The sequence below is a fragment of the Bombus pascuorum genome, chromosome 12 (assembly GCF_905332965.1).
Source record: "Bombus pascuorum chromosome 12, iyBomPasc1.1, whole genome shotgun sequence".
NCBI classification, from domain to species: Eukaryota; Metazoa; Arthropoda; class Insecta; order Hymenoptera; family Apidae; genus Bombus; species Bombus pascuorum.
The window spans coordinates 12,835,103-12,856,119 of record NC_083499.1 but is presented as its reverse complement, the minus strand read 5'-3'; the positions used below and the strand labels follow the sequence as shown (position 1 = coordinate 12,856,119).

General features: G+C 27.4%; 5 protein-coding genes across 7 annotated transcripts; 2 read left to right on the top strand and 3 right to left on the bottom strand.

The window, feature by feature from the left end:
* Window positions 1-20: 20 nt before the first annotated feature.
* LOC132912639 (uncharacterized) lies at window positions 21-3,328 on the bottom strand. Its single transcript, XM_060970225.1, has 12 exons — window positions 3,147-3,328; window positions 2,849-2,976; window positions 2,384-2,568; window positions 2,168-2,244; window positions 1,822-1,997; window positions 1,677-1,756; window positions 1,316-1,564; window positions 1,026-1,227; window positions 657-909; window positions 512-574; window positions 262-407; window positions 21-139 (listed from the first exon to the last, which is right to left on the bottom strand). Exons 1-12 carry the CDS (start codon window positions 3,287-3,289, stop codon window positions 21-23), a joined length of 1,821 nt encoding a protein of 606 aa, XP_060826208.1. The 5' UTR covers window positions 3,290-3,328.
* Window positions 3,329-4,051: 723 nt separating this feature from the next.
* Window positions 4,052-7,132, top strand: LOC132912678 (IST1 homolog). 2 transcript variants are annotated; one of them, XM_060970305.1, is made up of 6 exons: window positions 4,052-4,632; window positions 4,829-5,105; window positions 5,194-5,349; window positions 5,417-5,548; window positions 5,616-5,669; window positions 6,474-7,132. In XM_060970305.1, exons 1-6 carry the CDS (start codon window positions 4,364-4,366, stop codon window positions 6,594-6,596), a joined length of 1,011 nt encoding a protein of 336 aa, XP_060826288.1. In that variant the 5' UTR covers window positions 4,052-4,363; the 3' UTR covers window positions 6,597-7,132. The 2 variants fall into 2 exon arrangements, with proteins under 2 accessions (XP_060826288.1, XP_060826286.1); XM_060970303.1 differs by having other exon boundaries at window positions 4,054-4,632; window positions 6,417-7,132.
* A 436-nt stretch (window positions 7,133-7,568) lies between these two features.
* LOC132912865 (general odorant-binding protein 71) lies at window positions 7,569-9,410 on the bottom strand. The gene is made up of 6 exons (XM_060970643.1): window positions 9,239-9,410; window positions 8,618-8,856; window positions 8,094-8,310; window positions 7,964-7,999; window positions 7,686-7,877; window positions 7,569-7,592 (listed from the first exon to the last, which is right to left on the bottom strand). The coding sequence occupies exons 1-6, from the start codon at window positions 9,299-9,301 to the stop codon at window positions 7,569-7,571; spliced, it is 771 nt and encodes a 256-aa protein (XP_060826626.1). The 5' UTR covers window positions 9,302-9,410.
* Window positions 9,411-9,445: 35 nt separating this feature from the next.
* Window positions 9,446-11,483, top strand: LOC132912679 (uncharacterized). The gene is made up of 4 exons (XM_060970306.1): window positions 9,446-9,579; window positions 9,786-9,928; window positions 10,495-10,811; window positions 11,312-11,483. The coding sequence occupies exons 2-4, from the start codon at window positions 9,911-9,913 to the stop codon at window positions 11,481-11,483; spliced, it is 507 nt and encodes a 168-aa protein (XP_060826289.1). The 5' UTR covers window positions 9,446-9,579; window positions 9,786-9,910.
* LOC132912677 (1-acyl-sn-glycerol-3-phosphate acyltransferase gamma-like) lies at window positions 11,177-19,674 on the bottom strand. Of its 2 annotated transcripts, XM_060970301.1 has the most exons (7): window positions 19,429-19,674; window positions 14,898-15,157; window positions 14,489-14,658; window positions 14,244-14,405; window positions 13,755-14,093; window positions 13,457-13,676; window positions 11,177-13,373 (listed from the first exon to the last, which is right to left on the bottom strand). In XM_060970301.1, exons 2-7 carry the CDS (start codon window positions 15,076-15,078, stop codon window positions 13,288-13,290), a joined length of 1,158 nt encoding a protein of 385 aa, XP_060826284.1. In that variant the 5' UTR covers window positions 15,079-15,157; window positions 19,429-19,674; the 3' UTR covers window positions 11,177-13,287. The 2 variants fall into 2 exon arrangements, with proteins under 2 accessions (XP_060826284.1, XP_060826285.1); XM_060970302.1 differs by lacking the exon at window positions 14,898-15,157 and having other exon boundaries at window positions 19,429-19,446.
* Between the last annotated feature and the right edge of the window lie 1,343 nt (window positions 19,675-21,017).

Genomic DNA, 21,017 nt, shown 5'->3' with positions numbered 1-21,017 from the left:
GGTTAATTATGAAGAGTTAATCATGATGCTGCAGCAGTACTGTTACCACTTTCTGAAGTATAATAAGGGTATTTTTGTATCCAAATTGTATCAAAAGGTTCAGCCTGTTTCAGAATTATCTTTTTCTTTGCATGGAGTTCTAAATATTTGAAATATATATCAATCATCATTGAGAATTTTCTGTACGTTCGAATTTAAATGAAAACATAAAGTAAAAGAAAGTAAAAGATAATAAAATTATATTAATTAATTTAAATTTACCTAAACAGTGTGCAAAGGTGGATGCAGCATCAAATTTATTACAACTCTCTGGTGAAATTACATCATGAAATTTTATGAATGTCCTTTCACTCCAATGAGTTTCCATTAATGCCAACAACTCTTTTTTAATTAAATGTGTCTTTGAACTACAACAAGAAAAAAATTTTTATAAAATGTTCAATTGGTAAATGTTGGTAAAGTATGTATTAGATTCATGAATTTGTAACAGTATGAAGCAAAAATAACTGACACAGAGGAAGAACTGGATTTTGCATTTCTCCCATCAGATGATTTTTCTGTTACTGTCCTTTCTCTAAGAAATTCAGAAACGTATATTGTATATAATATATAGCAAAATTAAACGTTTACACTAACTAAATAATAATAAACTGTACCCAATTTTTTCTTCAAAACCTGTAATTTCAGGAAGTTCAATTAGAGGTTCTTCAAACTTCTTTGTTTCTATTCTTTGCTCTTCAGGAGGCTCTTCTTCTTCCCCTGCTACGAGATTTTCTGTTTGGAGGATTTTTTCTAATGTTTTAGATTGATAAGTAATTTCAGGTGCAGTAAACATAAGCTTTCTTGATGATAATTCATGTGTTTGATCCGGTAGTCTACTTAAAGCGCCCACACGAATAGTTTCTCCAGCTATAAAATTAAAATTGTATTTATTTATTATTTTTTTTTTATTATTTACTTTGTTTATTTTTTACTGTGACGTTCGTTTATCTCTTTATTATTTTATCGAAATAAACGTTATTTACCTGTTGTCTGTTCAATTTCAAAATCAATAACATCTTGAAAATCGTTTTGAACCGTTTGCGCCAATGGTTTCGTAAGACAACTACTGAACAATTTATTTAATGTTCTTCCCCACGATTTATTGGCAATTTTCGTTGATGGTTGTCTTAGATATTCAGTTCCTCGTAGTAAAATAGACGTAGACCTTTCTCTCCAAAGAGGTCTCTAAAAAATGAATAAAAATAAACGCGTTTATAAACAATTGAATCGTATGTTCAATTAATGATTAAATTATGCCAATTAAACAACTCACTGTATGAACTGAAATATTCCTGATATATTTTCGCATGACGCTACCAGACAGTTGAGTTCGTTCATCGAAACATTTTCTTGTCTTTTTTGGTTTTACTACTTCAATTAATTCTATATTTTCAAGAACTAATAAACTTTGCTGTAATTGAAACGGTAATTCAGGTGCAGATGGAGGTTCGTCTATTAGTGGTGGTGGTGGTGGTGGTGGTTCTATCGGAAGCGGAGGTGGTAAATCTTCTACAGGACTTATCTATAAATAGAAATTCTCCTATAAAATTTATATTACATAGTACGGAAAGACACTAAAAAAGTTATACAATTTAGTTATACATAAAGTTATATGAAGAAGCTGCACAACGTACCTTGCTTCTTTTCGCAGGAATTTCTGTTGGAGATATTAAAGTTCTTTTCCTAGAAGTCGCAGGCTTTTTAACGTCCGACCCTAAAAAATCATATTTGTAAAAAGAACTAACTTATCTATAAATGAAAATACAATAATTAATGCACCTCTAGAAACGACAAAGGATTTGTGTTGATCATTTTCAGCGGATGCTATTCGTGTTTCTCTTTCAGTTTCAATTGTCTCGATCTCAAATCTGTTAACATCAACAAAAGGAACTTGCACCGATTTCTCATGAATTTCTTGATCCGATTGATCCCAAGGAAATCTTCGTATTTCGTTTCTGAATAATAGATAGAAATAATTTTATAAATATCAACAATGTACTTATTGTTCTATTCATTGTATTCTAATAATTTTAATAATTTTAAACGAATCATGTTTAAAATTATTAGAATTTAATGTATTAGGATCAGAAAGTATAAAATTACTTTAAAAATATGTAAAACTAACAAGGATAGTTCTGGTCCGGCTAAGTATTGTTCCATATCCTGTTCGGATAGTATCCCGAAATTCATTTCATCTTGCATCTACATTTGAACAATGTAATGTTATAAATTTAAATAACGGGATATAAATCATATACAACATAAACACAAAATAAAATTTTATTATCATAAATAATCTGCTTGTCCTTTCTTTTCTTTTTTTTAAATAACTTTTTTTTACCAAACGTCCTATAACGGAAGTATATGGTTCTTCTGTAATTAAATGCGAATTTGATGGAAATTCTAAATTCCGGAACACATCTTCCATAGGAGGAACATCCGGTAATTCTAACGCCATTACCGTGTTAAATTCTTCATGCCTACGAAAATATATTTGAAATATTTTCCCGTTTATTAATATTAACGCTTTTCTTATTAACAATTTGCTGAGTTATTAATATTAAAACTAATAAAAAGTACTTTATCAGTAATCAAATCTGAAATTTTAGAATTTCTGAAGAGATTAAGTGCTTCATAAAATTTAAATCTTTACCTTTTTTTGAATAATGTGCACTTCATTGCGAAAACATGATCTACAATAAAAAAAAAAAGACAAAAAGTAATCTTTTCATGTTTTTAAAGATAAAAGATGTTTATTATATTACTGCGAAAAAGATTATAAAATATTAATTTCAAGATTTATGACCTTGAAAGTATTTCGTTTGGTAAAGAAGTATTTTCGCAGCACCATACATTAATTGTGAAGAAAGATAGAGACTAAATCTGCCATAATTTCTCCCACTTCTCATTTCAATCGTTGACAAAATTTCTTCGCTAAAATTGTAATCGTAATCGTATATATAACGTAATTAATTTAATAAATAAGTACAGAAATAATAAAATATCTTTGCAACAATAAAACAAAAGAATATCCACAAGAAACTCAAATAAATTAAACAAAATAATTAGTTGAAAGCGATCGTAACAATAAAAAAGTACTTTACCAAGTAAGGACTATGTTAATCTTCTTAATTAGTATCGGTCTGCAAGTTTCCTTAAACATCTTTTCACTAAAGGTTGCGGCTAACCAGCATTTGGCTAATTTGCCTTTCCTTCTGAGAGAAAGAAGTTCAGTTGAATAAAACATTGGAGAACTGACGAATTGGGATAGAAATTCGAATGTGGCAATGCGAATCGTCACGGTAACGATTTCTGTTTCTAGAATTTAACGGAAATGTGTATTCTTAAACAATCGATCGATCGATTTTTTGAGGCGCCCTCCATCTGGGAAGTCGAATATCGCGCGTCCAGTTATTATGTATACAGGATGATCCAGTTTTCTCCGACCAAACTTTGTCAGGATATTCTATCGGTGTGATTTGAATAAGAAAACAATGTTATATAGGGCATTTGAAACTGTACTAAAAATTTATAATAAATGTACGAAATCAAATATTCTACTATCATGATTGAATTCCATAGAACATCATGACAATGTTTAGCCAAGAAAAGCTGACACACCTTGTACATATCGCGACATATGAATTTATATTTAGAGAATATGTTACATTCGTACGGAACCTCGCGATGAAATGATGTAAGGATATGTAGGAATGAAAGCATTGTAACCTTATAGGGAAAACAATTAATTACATATAGTTTAAACTTTATAAACGACAAAAAATTTTATTACATTTGAAATAGTATATTTATTGTAATGTAAAATAACACTTGTTCATTTATTTAAGAGATTTAATTATTAAGAGACATAACTATTAATAAGCAGCTCATCATTTATTTTATGGGATTTATAGCATTAATTGTATATTTAATATTGGTTAAGATATTTGAAAATAACGCCTTATTTTTACTTTTACGCGAGTACAATAGCGACATGTATGACTCACGAGAATGTGTAATATGTAGATAGGTATTCTTTACCTTAAAAATTCTTTATTATCAAATTTTATTTATGTACTACAACTTAAATTTATTCGTTTCGTTACAAATACTTTTACCATTTTATATAAGTGTACTATAAATATTAAAAAAGTCAAAATTGAAAATTTTGCAACATATATAACTCATTTCAATCATATATTTAATATCTCTGAGCTGTCACTTTCTATCAGTTATTGAATAACCTCTATTATACTCCTACGTAGGAGCATGAAAGATTATATCAGTTTTCTTCATTTGTGACAAGAACGATCAAGTAGAGATGTTTTCGAGTGGGCCGAATTATACAAAATTAAAAACGCATCTGCGGCTAGCAATTAATCGATTAAAGTTGCTTGAGAAAAAGAAAACCGAACTTGCTCAGAAAGCACGGAAAGAAATAGCTGACTACATCGCTGCAGGTAAAGTTGAAAGAGCAAAAATACGGGTTGAACACATTATCAGAGAAGATTACATGGTTGAAGCAATGGAACTCCTCGAAATGTATTGTGATCTTTTGCTTGCACGTTTCGGACTTATTCAACAAATGAAGTATGTATGTCATTCAAATGATTAAACATTGCTTTTCTGATTCTATTTTATTGTTTCAATTTTTAATATTACCTTCATTATAATAAATATCATGAAATTATAATAAAATAGTCGTCATTTTATTAGCAAAATGTTATAAAAATTATTAATAACATACAAATTTACAAACATCATTATATATATTTTATTGTTATAGGAATTTAGACGAAGGTTTAGCGGAAGCTATTTCTACCATAATTTGGGCTGCTCCTAGAATACAAACTGATGTTCAAGAAATTAAAATAATAGCTGACATCTTAATGTCAAAATACGGGAAACAATACACAGAAGCATGTAGGGAAGAAGCAGTACAAACCATATCTGAAAAGTTGAAACATAAAATGAGCGTGCAATCACCGTCTAAGCTTCTTGTAGAGAAGTATCTTATAGAGATTGCGAAAAATTATGATGTTGAATACGAGCCAGATCCACAGGTAGAAATTATGAAATGAAACCACTACTGATAATGATAATAATTCTAATTTTATTGTGAGAATGAATATCTTAATTGCAATATCATAGATAATGCAAGAGGGTCAAGATGCTTTATTGATAGATGTTGGAAATAACACAGAAAGAAATAATTTAGACACAGCTACTGGAGGCTTACCACAGCCAGTTGGATTTATTGGATTTCCTCAAGCTCCTCTATTACCAAATCCTGCATCTAATCTAATTGTGAGTAATCTCTTTTATTATGTAGCTATTTTGTATTTACACTTCTTATTCAAATTACACCTTTCAGAATTCTGAGAAAGGACCTATAGGATTTGTAACTCCACCAGGTTCATTAGAAAGTAAAGATCAAAATGTTCCTTATAATCCAAATAATGTTTTGTACAACATTCCCTTAGATAACTCAAATGGAGACAAACTTGTGAGTGATATAATTTAAATTCTATAAATTAAATTATTGGATGATTAATGAATTCTTATCTATTAAGGAAAATGATCTGCCTCCACCGTATGCATCATTTCCACCTGATTTAAATAAACAGGTAATTTTAAAACAAAAGTAATTAAACTCACTAAATATGTAAATGAAAATTAATAATATTATGAATAGTTAGATATATAAGTATATATTTGTTTGTTTTTTGGCTCCATAGCCTGAAAAAAGGATTTGGCTTGTATATGTCTAACCCCCACTTGTTTCCATATAACTTTTAAAGCACCAACATATCTACTCGTCTGCATCCATCTATATTCTCATCCCAAACACACATATCCCCTTTTAAATTTAATATTAAAAATTACATATACACACGCATTATCCTATATTGGCTATAGTGCAATTAGTTTGGTATCCATATTCTTTCTTTCAAAACTCTTATCCAAAGTATCACCGCTTCACTTATCCTACCTTCCATTATATCTTCCTCTCTTAATACACTGGAATCTAATCTATAGCAGTTTCTTAATAAATGTTTTAAGGTATTTATCTCTAAACTACATAAAATACATTTTCTTTTCCTCCAACCAATAACGATTTCCCTCTTCAACATCTCTGCCTCTTACTATCCTTATGATTAGCTATATTAGGTTTATTAATACTTTATTTTTATTTCCAATTTCTCAATTATAGAGCTGTTATTTATTATTATATTTGTTAAAACGATTATTTGTTATTATTACTTATTATTATTATTACTTGAAAGCTTAGACGTATACGTTTATATATTGTGTATTTTGTATTAATTATTATACATTTACGTAATACGTTTATTTATGATCTTTTATTACAGTCCGACCAGAAACCAAAACCTCAACCGCGATCGAAAATGCCGATGAATGATTTTCAGCTTCCAGATTTGCCCGCCGTGCCGTCGGAGAATGATTTACCCTCAAATAATCCATCTACTAGCGAAGACATTGATTTTGACGATTTAATGAAGCGCTTTGAAGATTTAAAAAAAAGAAAGTAATTTCTTATTTAAGATATATTACAAATATGTATGTTGTATTACAACAAAAATATAGTGCAGTAGGTATAACTAAAAATAATTCCTATAGCTTAATTATACAATATTGTAAAATTTAAGTAATTCTGTGAATACTGCAAAACGTAATAGTATTGGCAAAATATACATCTGAAGTAGAAAACGAGAAGTTACAAATAGATTTAACTTTGAACGTTACATCAATATCATAAATAGCTTAACACTTTAATCTTTTCAAATAATTGAAATCACCAATTTTAGGTTCTTATATAATATGGATTCAACATTTATGAAAGAAAATCATATAAAGTAATGTATAATATTAAAAACATTCTACAGCGAATTTATTTCGAATATAATTTTCTTTTATCTTTAGAGGAATAGATCACAGTAACGTGATATTGTGCAATGTTATGATATTTCATAGATATGAATTACAATATCGCTACAATAAAAATCAATTTTCCAATTTGATACAAAAATATTATCATTAATAAAGTACAGTACTGAAACAAACAAAATTTGAGATAGCATTTGTATATATTGTAAAAAGGTGCATGTATGTATGTATGTGTATATATATATATATATATATATATATACCAATTATATACCAATATATTACCAATTATAAGTAAACTTTTCAATCGCTTCAGTTTGAAATGTAAGTATGACAATATAATCATATATCATTTTCTAAAGATAATATTTCTTCGTAATATTATTTCGCAGTATTGTAATTCAAAAAATTATAAGAAACTCTTTGTAAAGAAAAGTATATAAAATAATAATTCAAAAAAAAAAAAAAATTAGTATGTATAGATATTGTGGTAAAATATTTAGAAATTTGTTCTTAATACTCCTGCTGTTTTATATGCAAATAAATACACACAAATACAATATTATTGCCACATACGGTATCGTTTTCTTTAAGTAACTACTATGAAATTACATTTTTTAATTTTCCCAATCTTCACATTTCTGAAACAGGATTAACGTATTTATTTTAAAAAATTATTTTTTACGAAACTGGCGTAGTATTTAATACAAAGTATAAAAAAAGTTAGAACCTGCCTGTTGTCCTTTTTCAGCCAAACACGTCAATAAATTTTGTGAGTATTCACATTTTTCTCGTTTATTCGCTTCAAGGTAACGAAAACATTCGATAATTGATTCTTCAACGAAGTCTACCAATTCTGGATCTTGAATACTTTGAATCATCAATGGAATTACTAAATCTTTTTCTGGAAATCCTCTTTGATCTACCTATTAATCAGCAAATAGTAACAATTATTGTACATAACATTATTATTGTTTATTTTTATTCTTAAATCAAATACGATAGTACTTACAGCATTTAATTCATTGAAAAAACATTGTACTATACACTGTAACAAATTAGAATATATATAGAATTAGCAGATTAACATAAAATATTGTAAGATAATTGTAAGGTATTCAACTTAAATTCGTGATGCTTACATCTTGTTGCCGGCCAGTATTATTATTAAGACGTGTGTTCTCGTCATTCATCTCTCCATTATTAGAATCACTTTTCCTATTGCGCGAATCTCTAGAATTCCATGAATCTCGATCGTTGGTTTTACGAATATGTTTTATATTTTGGAAATCTTTAACATTTCCCTTAATCGAGCGGTCGGAAGAGTAAGTATTCGTATTACTATTCCTGTCAGAATTTCTGTATTCATGAATAACTTAATTAAGATATATGTGTAATTGCAATAGAAATATATATAGAATATACAGGATGTTTAAAAAAATTGACAATAATTATTAAGTGTGACGCAGAGCTGCACGCAAAAGATACACACACACACACACACACACACACACAAAAAAGGTATTTTATTAACTAAAGAAATTTTTGAACAAGTCCCATTTCTTCATTTATTTTTTATAGAAATATGCATTTCTGCGGTCCGATAATTAATAATTTTCGCTTATTAAAATATTATTATTGCTGAAAATAATTATACCAGTTTTACCTATATCTCTGATTGTTCGTGGATTGATTATATGAAGGTCCACTGTCATTTTTGTCAAAGAAATTGTTATCATATACCTCTTCCTCGGAACGAGAATCACTTCCTGAACTTTTGCCTTCCGTGGATGTAGAATCTTCCCCATTACCTGTATTCGAACCGGCATAACGGTTCCTACAAGTTTTCAACACTTTTTGAAATTGTACGTCTATTTGTTGATTTCCAGAACGACACCTTAAAGACTGAAAAGGGATTTGTAACTGTAATTAGATTGCAGACATTTATACAAGTATATATTTTGCTTGATTTTGAATGAGTGAAATAGGTAAAACTTTGAAAGAAATACATATTTTCTATAGATAGGATTTATTTATATATTAGTTGGAATAATTTATTATATTTCTCTTATATGTACATATCTTTCATAACGGCATTCATGGCATATGTATATCATACATACCTGCTATTTACTTCCTTATTATCAATATTATAATATTTATAATAATTTAATGATATTAAATATTATTTTTTAAATCATTTAAATTTAAGAAATTTTATACGCTAGATTTGTATAACAAGTATAACATAATAAAATATATAAATTCGTCATTTTTTAAAACTTACTACTCCCTCACGGAGAAAAAATAGAAGGATACAGCACAAAGTAAACGAAATAAAATTTTTCATGATACACCACGCTGTCAACGCTCCGCCGTTTTAACTAAACAATTATTGAAACCATGTTCTCTTTCGGTCAAATATATAAACGAAATGAGCAGGAAAAAGGTGATGATAATAATTGCGTGTCATTCTATCTTTGAAAAGAATTTGAGTTCAGTGGACGTTTCAGTGACATGACGTATCCTGAATTATTCACTTCCGGTCAAATGTAAATTGTGTAATCTACGTAATTGAAACGAACAACAGGATTTTCGTTATCGCGTTAGAATCGTTTTCGCAATCAGGTAAATGTATTTCGTATAATGTTAAATAAAAATAATTAATAGCACAAATTATAGATTTATAACAATGATATTCGTTTATTTTTTACACATTTTAAAATAATATGCAGTGGTATATATTACATTAAAAGAGAAAGATTTTTAAAAGAGCGGGAATAATATAGTTTCCCGCCATTTAAGATATCCAATAATATCTATTGTAATCGTAGAAGAAAATTAGTGGGGAGGATAAAAGAGAGAGGATATATGAAAGTGATTGAAGACTAAAAACGGCAAGGATATCTACAGTGAATTTTGATAGAGAACTGTTGTTCTTCTACCTTGGAAATACAAAATGCATATTAAATTTCTTGTAAGTACAAATTCTTTATTTATTAAAATTTTCGTAATAAACGAATCATTTGCTTACTTTTAATGGCCCAATTTGATTCAGAGATAACAAAAAGTCATTTAAATAATCGCCAATACGTACAAATTTTATATACAGATCGTACACATCGTATATTATAAGCAAGTAAATTTAATTATTATTAATTATTTTAAATTAAATTTTAATTGAAAATTCTAAGTAGTATTGTCATTAATATTACGGTGATAGTAGAATAAATTTTACTTAGGTCTTCTTTATTCAATGATACTTATATAGTAAAATAATAATAAATAAAAGAAAATAAGATAAAGTAATGAAAATAAATAGAACGTGATATTCAATTGTGAAAGAGCAATGGACCAGAAAGACGTTCGCGTGAAAGCGAAACAACTAGAAAAAGAATTCTCTGACATGAGAGTTAAATTCATTGATCAATTAAATATATCCGAAAGCAGAAATTAAGACTTAATGACAGATATCGTTTTATTCGAAGAAGCCTATTTATTTTCGATGTTTCTGTTATTCACCTTTTCCATCAATTTATTTAGCTTTTAACGAATGCAGTTCTTACGGTCGCAATTGACATTCCATGGGCCAGCAATCACCGATTTTATAAAGGTGATCAACTATCATCGAGTAGCAAACACAAAACGAAGCCAATAATAAAAAGAGATAACGAAGAATTACAACCGCAGAAAATCAAAGAAACTAAAAACGTAATGAATAAATATATAAAAGTAAGAAAGGAAGAAAATATAGATATAGATCCTTGGAAATTATCAGAAGATACAGATCGAATACAATTTCAAATAGAAGGTCATGAAGGACCAAAAACGTACCTTTTTGGATTTGATACTGGAAATGGGTAAATAATTGAAGTCTTAGAATTGAATTTTATTTGCGATGTAATTAAATAAAATTAATTTATCTATAGTAACTTGTATGTAGATTAATACAATTATTGTGTTGAAAAATTATACGCATTGTTAAATTGGTTTTGTAATGCATAATAAAATAGCGAGTTTACAAAATTTAATCAATGTTGAAATTTCTGTAAATAACGATTTAGAAAATCAGTAGTTCGAAAAATGATGACATTTGCGTATATTAAATCAAGCATACTGTACAATAGATTAAATTATATATCTTTTTCCTGAAAAAACTGACATATACTTTAAATAATTAAAAACAGAATCGGAGAACATAATCACCAGACAATAAAAATTCCAATTGTCATTTATAAAAACTAGATTTATTTATTATAAACGTCCAATTTTTTCAGTATACATATACATATACATCGTTAGAAAACATTACATATGCTTAGTGGTATTTAATGAACAATATACCATATATTTATTGCAGAAAGAATAGGCAATACAGATTAGAAGAAAAGCATCGCGATGGTACAATAAAAGGACAATATGGTTATTACGATGCGCTAGGAAAATTAAGGAAGATTCAGTACGTAGCTAAGCCTTTTGAAGGATATACTGAAATACATCACGAAAGTAATGTAAGAAAGATAAATATTTAATTAAAAATCATACTTCTTTATTTAAATATATTAAATTTCAATAGTTCAAATTCGTACATTACTAAGCATCAAAGTACATGAAATATTAAATAATCTAAATCATCATTCTATTAAAAGTTAGTTGAATAGAAACAATGAATGATATTATAAAAGATGTAATTTGGAAAAAATAGAATGTCTTCCACATAAATTTTGTCCTTAATATGATAGATTGGTAAAAGTAAATAATGCATACTTAAGAAAAAGAAAAAGAAACAACAGCCGTCAATGAAAAGTAAAAGCAAAATTTAAACGCAGATTTAAATATGCTATTAGCGAGAAGACTGTTAAGAAGGTACACATGCATATACACTCATATGCGCGCGCGCGCGCGCGTGTGTGTGTGTGTATATATATATATATATACTTACATATAATGTATATTTTTATGTCACGGAGTTTCAAATTCCAGAATTTGCGAAAGTAATTTTCTCGTTTAATCAAAGCTAATTTTCTCAAGGACTTGAGATCATCAATATTAACGAAATACCGTCGCCATTAACATTTGGTTTTAGGTAAAGTTAAATATAGGATTAAATTAATAATACTTTTTCAAAACTTCGAATATATTAACATCCTCGCTTGTTTCATCAATAGCTAATTTTGATTAGTAATGTGCAATTTATTCTGGAATTAATCAATCAAAACTTTTATTGGAAAAAGACATTTTACTATTAGTACTGAGATAAGTATTAGTATTAGTATAAGATCTGAATATATGTACAATAACACCATAATAATAAATAAATTACAGATATTCATGCAAATGTATATTTTTATAAAAAATAGATACAGAAACAGAATATATATATATATATATATATATATATATATATATATATATCAAAATTTGTTTTGTCAATAGAGATTTAAGAAAAAGTGCCTTTTTATTTTGCATATCTTTTTTATGTATTTAACAGATCTTAATACATTATATATGTACATCTGCATAAATATTTACTGCCTACTTATAATCAATATATATCTGTATTCAAAAAAATTTGAATAAAATTATTAACGTAAAATATATACTTTCAAAAAATTCTTTTCCCTTTGTTAATAATTGATATTCATATATCTATATTGTCATACATAATCTTTAATTAATATTTGTGCAGTAGTGTTAAATAACTATTGGCATAAATAATATGTCATTTTAAACTAAATAAATAGGTTTAAAGTAATTATTAAAAACTTAATTTTTTATGAGATTACCTTAGAAATTTCTATCTTTTTAAAATAACTATTTTTATATCCTAGAAATTAAGTATGTCCTAAATTGATTCTTTCGTTCTTGTTGAATAGAACTCTTTTACATTATATTATTTTCTTTTCACGTTTTCAACCCTTTATTAAACTTTTAATTTAGAAAGTGAGATTCTATAACATTAAAACATTATCACAAAAGAACATAATTAATCTCATTTAATTATTATAACAAAAACTTTTAATTTTTTTAAAATATTCAAATATTTTTGAACATAAAAATTAATTCTTCAAGATATTAATATATCTACTTCTAAAATTGTTATTCATTACAACCAATCAATGCAACTAAAAGTACAATCAACAATGTACAGCTCATATTACATTTTTACAAGCTTCTGTGCATATTTCATATAGATTTTTACATAAATGGTCTCGTGGAATACATCACGAGGTGAACATAATTTGCAAACGCTCATCTAACTTCAATGTCAATTTTTCTCTATTCATTCTGTATTTTTTCGTACTGTATTCCTTTTATTATTTTCTCATTTCTATTTTACTTCAATTTCTTATCATCAGTTCCATATGATGAACTCTTACTTATTTTGGACATTCCGATCATTCTTTGCAAAAGTAAATAAACTGAAACGGTGAAATTAAAAGTATTAATATTTAAACAATATATAGAATAAACATAAAACTGTGTATCATATTAAAATACCTACTTAAGAAGATACTACTTGCTCCTATCGAGAAATAAATGATCGATCCAGACAAGAGAATAATAATCAAATAATAAAGAATTGGTGCATTCACTACCATTGCCCAGAAAATTATATTAACGAGTGAATGATATCTTCTTTTTAATGTAATCTTTTCTAATTTGGGTGCCCCACTAAGTTCAAAGAAATCACCTGTTTGTTCAAAACTTTCTGCCATACGATCCTAAAGAAAAAAAAAAAAAAAAAACAGAAGTAAGAATAATTTCATAGCTAATTTCATTAATTTGAAATGAAATCATACTTTTTTCTCATAATGTTTATGTAACCATTCTTCAGCACCTTTCTCGTCTTCTGGCACTTCTTCTAACGGTATCCTGAAAATACACATGTACGCAGTGATCCGTTTTCCCTGTAGTAAGTTTGTTAACGTTGGTTTTACAGGATCATCTGACTTAAACTGCAGTTGCATGTCATAAATGTCAGAAATTTTGCCCCGCATATGCGGTAAACTTGCTACAAAACCCTTCGTTCGTGGTGTTAAGTGATAATTTAATACTGGAAGATTCGCTTTTTGGGCAAATTTTTGACTGGCTTCTAGTTTTTCTGCTGTAAATCGTGTTCCCTCGGCACATAAAAGCAACTGCATAAAGTAAAATAATAATTAAAATATTATTTCCACAAAACAAACAACCTTAAGAATGAGTTTAAGATATATTAAAAATCACAGTAAAAATATGACAAAATTAAAGATCAAATGATTAAAATTGAATATCAAAAGAAAAATTCTTACCGATATACTGTCTGGGTAATTTACAAGCTCTTTAATTTGCAAGGTGATTACTTCTTTATCTTTCTCCCAATTTCTTTCCATAAATATATATTCAGCAAATCTCCATGCCCACCCTAATATTGGAACATACTGTAGCGATTTTTTTACATATGCTTTGCAATTCTGAAATATGCAAAATTTCACAATATTAGAAGGTAATTGAGTTACTTTCACATTTATCTTTTATATAGAATTTTAAAACCAACACCAAGTACTCCGGTACGTTCACATATGATCCATCCACAAAGCCAATCTATTTCATATCTGTGGTTCATTAATATATATTTATGGTTATTTCTAAATTTTTCCACATCATCCATATTCATATAAAGTACAATGTCTAATTCAGACCACCATTCTGGTACAAATGCTAACTCTGGAAATGTAATTTCAATCGTGCAGGATAAGAAGAAACATTTTCTTTCTATTTAATTTCTATATCAGAAAAGAATTATATTCAAGAATTAAAATATATTAACATTAAGATTAACTAGCTACTGAAGAAACTAGTTAGAGGAAATAATATACTTAATAAAATTAATAAAATTAAGATAAGAATTTAAAAATTTATATAAAGCAAAAATATCTGAAAATTGCATAATTAAAATAACTTACGACTATATAAGGAATAGCAGAGATAGTAGTTAATCTTGCGATAAAGATATGTGGAGAAAGGTCTAAGACCAAAGTACAAAAGACACTGGAAAAAATTGATGATCAGGCCCGATGTAAGAAAAGTTATACCAAATATAACATAAATCACATTAGATTGCTTCAATACTGATAACAATCCCATCTTTCACAATTTTTTTTACATGTGTTCAGTAATGATAAAACATACATATATATCTCTTGAAGATTTTTAATTTTAATATCTGTAAAAAAGTTAAACACGTTGAATACACATTGATAATAATTCAGTTTTAATTAATGAGATAAAATAGAACATTTCAAGTTTGTCAATCTTTAATCATAATTGAACTTTTAACCAGAGGTTTCTGTATCATGTGTATCTAAATATACATATGTATACATATATTAAATTTTCATATAATTCTTGGAACACAGATATCCATATATGGGAGATCTCTATTCCACATGTATTTAAATACATGAACATACGAGTATTAATGCTATTAATAATAGTTTTAATATAGCAGTCACAGTTTTGAATGTGTATTAAGAAAACGTTAATAATAAGCTAAATAAGACATTAGCAATACTAATCACTTAAAAGAATCGAAAGCAAATCTTAATTAAGGTTTCAGCCACATAAGTTTTGAATTTTGCAATTACACCTGTCATTTCATTGACGATGATTTCTTCTACAAAAGTGTATTATTATAAACTGTACTAGTTTTACAATATTTAGAAAAGATTCTATTCTTCTCCAATGATTCCTTGTAACTTTCAAATTTTGTGCCACAACAGCAATTCAATACGTAAGTGATATAACCAGACTGTGGATGCGTAGTTTTATATGTCGAAATACGCAAAATATATGCTAAATTTATCAACATCATTTTACAATATAATACATGTAAAAGGGTACAATATAACATATAACATACGTACAATGTAACATAAGCATATGATATGCAGGAGTCATTTCAATATAGTTACTTATTATTTATTGCAATTTACATTACAATATGTAATAATGATCTTTTCCATATTTTCAATTGTTAGTTGATGTTTTTTATTAGACAAAATTCGTTTATGGACAGAATATGTTCTTTCAACATTACAGAATGTGATAGTTGCATATTTAAATTTTTCTAATATTGTGCTTCTATTTCCATTTATGAACCATTTAAGATTTTTCTCAGTTTAGATAGTGTTTTGAATCCTAGATCTTTTTGGTGGATATAGCTACATTTTACTCTAACATTTTACTCTAACATTTTACTTCACAGGCAGTAGGTACACGATCTATTTTTCCAGTCAAATCTTCAACCAATTTCACCAATTCATTTAATAATAATATGTTTGTTTCCAATTTTGTTATGGTAATACGGAAGAGTGCAAAAATTAGTTTCTATAAACGCTAATTCTTCAGAAAGATTTTCATCCTTTAAAATCTCTTGGGCTGATTTAGTATACGCTACATTTTTTTCTTTAAGATTTTCTTTAAGATTCAACAATCTTGAAATAAATGAAAATTTAAGTATCATGTACAGAATTAATGATTCAATTAATTTTAATGAACTGATACATTACTAAATACACTTACCTCTTTAATAATATGCACATATCTTGCTTAAAATATCGCTGCCTTTAACTATGTTCCCCATTGTATTAGAATAGGTTCAGATGGTAATGGAACATTTGGTAATCTTTTTCTGTAAGTTTCAAAACTATGTGAAACTTTGAAATATATTTGCAACGAAAAAACAAATAAATTTATTGACCAAAGGGAAGTGTAGTCTCACTTTCTCGATTATTCTGTGCAAGTCATGTTAGAAATAACATGTCAGTAACAGTTAACAACAAAATAATTTTAAACCTCTCCCACAATATTTTTATTGCAAAATTCACAGATCGTGGAACAGTGACCTGATTTATTTTGTTCAATTCTTTATAAGCAAATGAGTGAAGCATTGAAGCTGTTATTATTATCTTTTTCGCATAATGTACTAACTATCATGTTTGCTATTTAACGACTAACTTTATCTGTCATTTAATCAACTAAAATGCAAATAACGTTTCTCCTACCAATATATCATTTTGCACACTTTGAATAATTTGTTTTACAGCAATCTTGTAAGTAATTTTTTCTTAGAATTAACTTGTCGGGAATATTTTGATTCGTACAATTTTCCAAAAAATTTACAAATAAAACATTGTCTAAACACCAACATGGAACATTGATAGCCACTACTGCTTTGCATAAATCAATATAAATAAACTTAGTTTTCCTTGTCATGACCATTATATCGAATAAGAAGATAAGAATTGTATTGTCATACAAATCTTCCAATTTTGCTTCAGCATTTCTTCTGTGCATAGCAGTATTTGGTATGTTGCTTTAACTAAAATTTTCATTCACATAAAATCTAAATCACAAGATTAATAAAAAAGAAAAATGATATTAGATACTTAAAGTCATTGATTTTAAATTATATTTATAATCTAATAATATTATTGTTCTATTTATAATAGTATTATTGTTATGTTTATCATTTGTTTACGTACTTCTTTATTGCAGGACTCACAGGCAATTGTATTACCATTGATAATCAAATGTATATCTGCAATTTCAGATACCTCTGTTTTTATCATTACATATTTTTGCTTGCTTTTAGCATTGCATGATTAATGGAACACCGATGATATTTGTATTTTACTAATCTTACAATGCGATTGACTGCGATAATAGACTTTGTAGATAACTTCTTATCATTTATATCACTCATGATTAGTCATAATATTGCAACAAGTGGTTCTTATAAACCACTCGTATGATATCATGAGACAATATCATAGATAAAGCAGAGATATAATATAGATCTGTTATCAATACCAAATATAATAAGTGTATGCGATAAGAAAGCTGTAAGAAACATATTAACATGACATTTGTCAATGTTTAATATATAATTTTGGACATTTATATGAAATATGCGGAACATATACAATATGTAATTTATACAAAATAAGGAATATTTTTTTTATAACCCTCTTATAATAACAAAACATATTTCTATCTTGGTTCAATATCTTTTCCTATTTTATATAAAAATATGCATTTACATAAACATCCACAATCTAGATATAACATTAGGAAAGCAGAATTCTATCATATAAAACATCATTGAATTAAAGTTGTTTCCAATATACTCAGCTGTTCTTGTTTACACTTGGATATTTGTTTTTCAATGTTTGAATATATGTTTCAATATAAAATGATTAATTGTTTTATAGCATTGACAAATAAGTTGCAGTACATCTTCTCAAGCTTTTCTTCATTTCTTTCTAACCATGGTTTTCAAGTAGCTGTTTCTTTATTACTTCTCTTTTATAAACTTTATAATTTGGCACTCATAATTAGTATCTAATAATATATCGTGTGTACTGTAATTTATAGGCTGCAAATTATAAATATATTTTGGGCATCTACTCAATTATGGTATTATATCCTTCATAACCCATATAATAAATGACTTCATCTTCATCAAGCTTTGCATGCTGTATCGCCCAACTTCTTTGTTTCAACATTTAAAACATATATGTATGTAATTGAAAAAATATATTTACTTTATCAAAATTATACCAATAATGTAGTTCAATTTATATGAATGAATATTATCTCTTTATTATGAATTTCTTCATAATAATGATACACATGCATTATATCATTCGTATATTAGAAATATGTATATATTCTATTTCTTAATACACGTTACACGTGTGGCATGCACACATGTGACTTTATTATCCATTCAAAACTTTGACTTTTATTTCTAACCATATATACACACTTAAAACAAAAATTCGGAGACATTTTTAAATAAAATGTTTTTAAAAGTGAAGCATAATACAACGATTAAAATTGTTGGAAAAACAATTCGATATTTTAAAATTTTATAAATATCAAAAATATAAGATACCTTTTGACTATGTATTAGTCGCACACGATAGGATAAATATTATCATGGAATTATATCGCTACTTGATTTTATACATTAATCATACATAATTTCTAAACTTTATTTATATAATAAAGAAGAGATTTCGCAAGATGAAATTCATTATTTTTCTTCATACTATTTATATGTACCTGATTTCTTTCGAATGACATGTGTAACCTCATTCTTTGTTAACAGAGACACACATTGAAGAAAATTATTATTGGCCAAAAAGTATGAAAATTTTCTTAAAAATCATTTTCAAGAATGAAATAAATATTACAAAGTCAACAAAGTAATGTATGCGAAGAAGGAACCGATCGTCACTTAGTTATGGAAAGAAAAGATAATAAGTAAACAATATAAACATTTAAATTCATATAGTAGAACGAAAAAAATTTGTTAAAATTTAAATATAATTAATGAGAAAATATATTATATTAAAAAGCGTTCTTAATTTTAGCAAAAAGAAAACAAAACATTTGGAACAATTAACAAATTTTCACAATTCAACTCACCCAACTTAAATCATTTCTAAAATCTTGGGTCAAACAATTATCGCGTGCAAAGTGCTGGAAGACACTAACTTCTGAATAACTTCAACTTCTGTGTGCCTTTATTTACATGGTATTCGCGCACGCATAAAAGGAGAGATCAAAGAACGCTGATTGGTTGAATAAAACATCAGTTCTTGATCGCTAACTAATGAATATCATTTCTGATGATCAGGTGATACTGTTGTTCAATAAGAAGAATTATGTAAGAATGTATTCCATATTTGGTGTTTATCCAAGAATTTATTTTATGTAGGTTGGTGTCCATGCCGCCAGTCCATGCACCAGTCCAGTGCGCGAAAAATTGAAAACAATAAGAGCAGAATATCATTCTTATTATAGAAGGAGGTGTTTAACACTGTTTACTACCACGAGAATTTTATATTGTATACATATGTAAAAAAAGAAGGAGATCTGAGAATGTCGTCGTTCACATTGTAAGAAATTGCTAAGTCAGTAAAAATAAAGGAACGTGTACATTAATATATGGGAATGCAACAGTTGTATACATATTGTAGTAAAAGGAACATTTCTATGTACATAATATTAAAATGATGGAAAATGGAAAACAACTTCATTAGGAAAAATTACACACACGCACCACGTGATTCATCACTGGAAACCATTTAATTTTTTTTAATGAAATGTTTTTCTATTTGCTACCGTTTTAACGCTATGGCTTGTTCCAGTTGCATAGAACACTTTGTGTACACACATGTGTTACATAATATATTATTGTTTAAAAGTACACGGCTCGAATGTAATTTATTTGCAAAACTACAAGAATGATGATATCTTTATTAGAGCTATTGTACAATATTATGATACGACAAAATATATTTATAAAAGTTAATATCAGTAAGTATCAAATATTATACGGCTGTTTCGATTGTCAAACTATAGAAAAGATGGAGAAATTCTTCTAAATTGATAAAGAAGAATTGATCGTGCAGAACTTTCAAAAAATCAAAAATTATACAAAATCGCAGAGTGTGGCATGCACATTGTAAACACGATTTTCTCGGTACCGCGTCCTCTGAAATGGCCAACACGACATAAATTATATTTGACCGATTGACTTTGAAAGCATACATTACCAAACGTATCACATAAATTAGAACAATCATACATCGTTTGTTTCTGCTCTTTCTTTTCTTTCTTGTCTGCGAAAGATTATCTCGCTGGATGACTAAGTGATTAAGCAACGCGTATCCAGTTCAGAATTTATACAAGATCGTTGATGAAATACGGTATCATTTCTTATTAACGAATCAATTAATATCTTCGGTTAAAAAAGCTTTAAAAAATACTATTCCACATCGGAGTTTACTGTAAAAGATGGAAAATACGTTCTTCTTATCACATTCCACTTCAATAATTTAATAATATGGCGTACACGGTTTATGGGGAATATTTTAATAAAATTAAAAAGATTCAATTGACATCTTTTTTCTTAATATCTGAAAATATAACGAGATCGTACATTATAGAGCATTTACTTCCACGGCAAACACAATAACTTAATATTATACGCTATATATAAACTTAATATT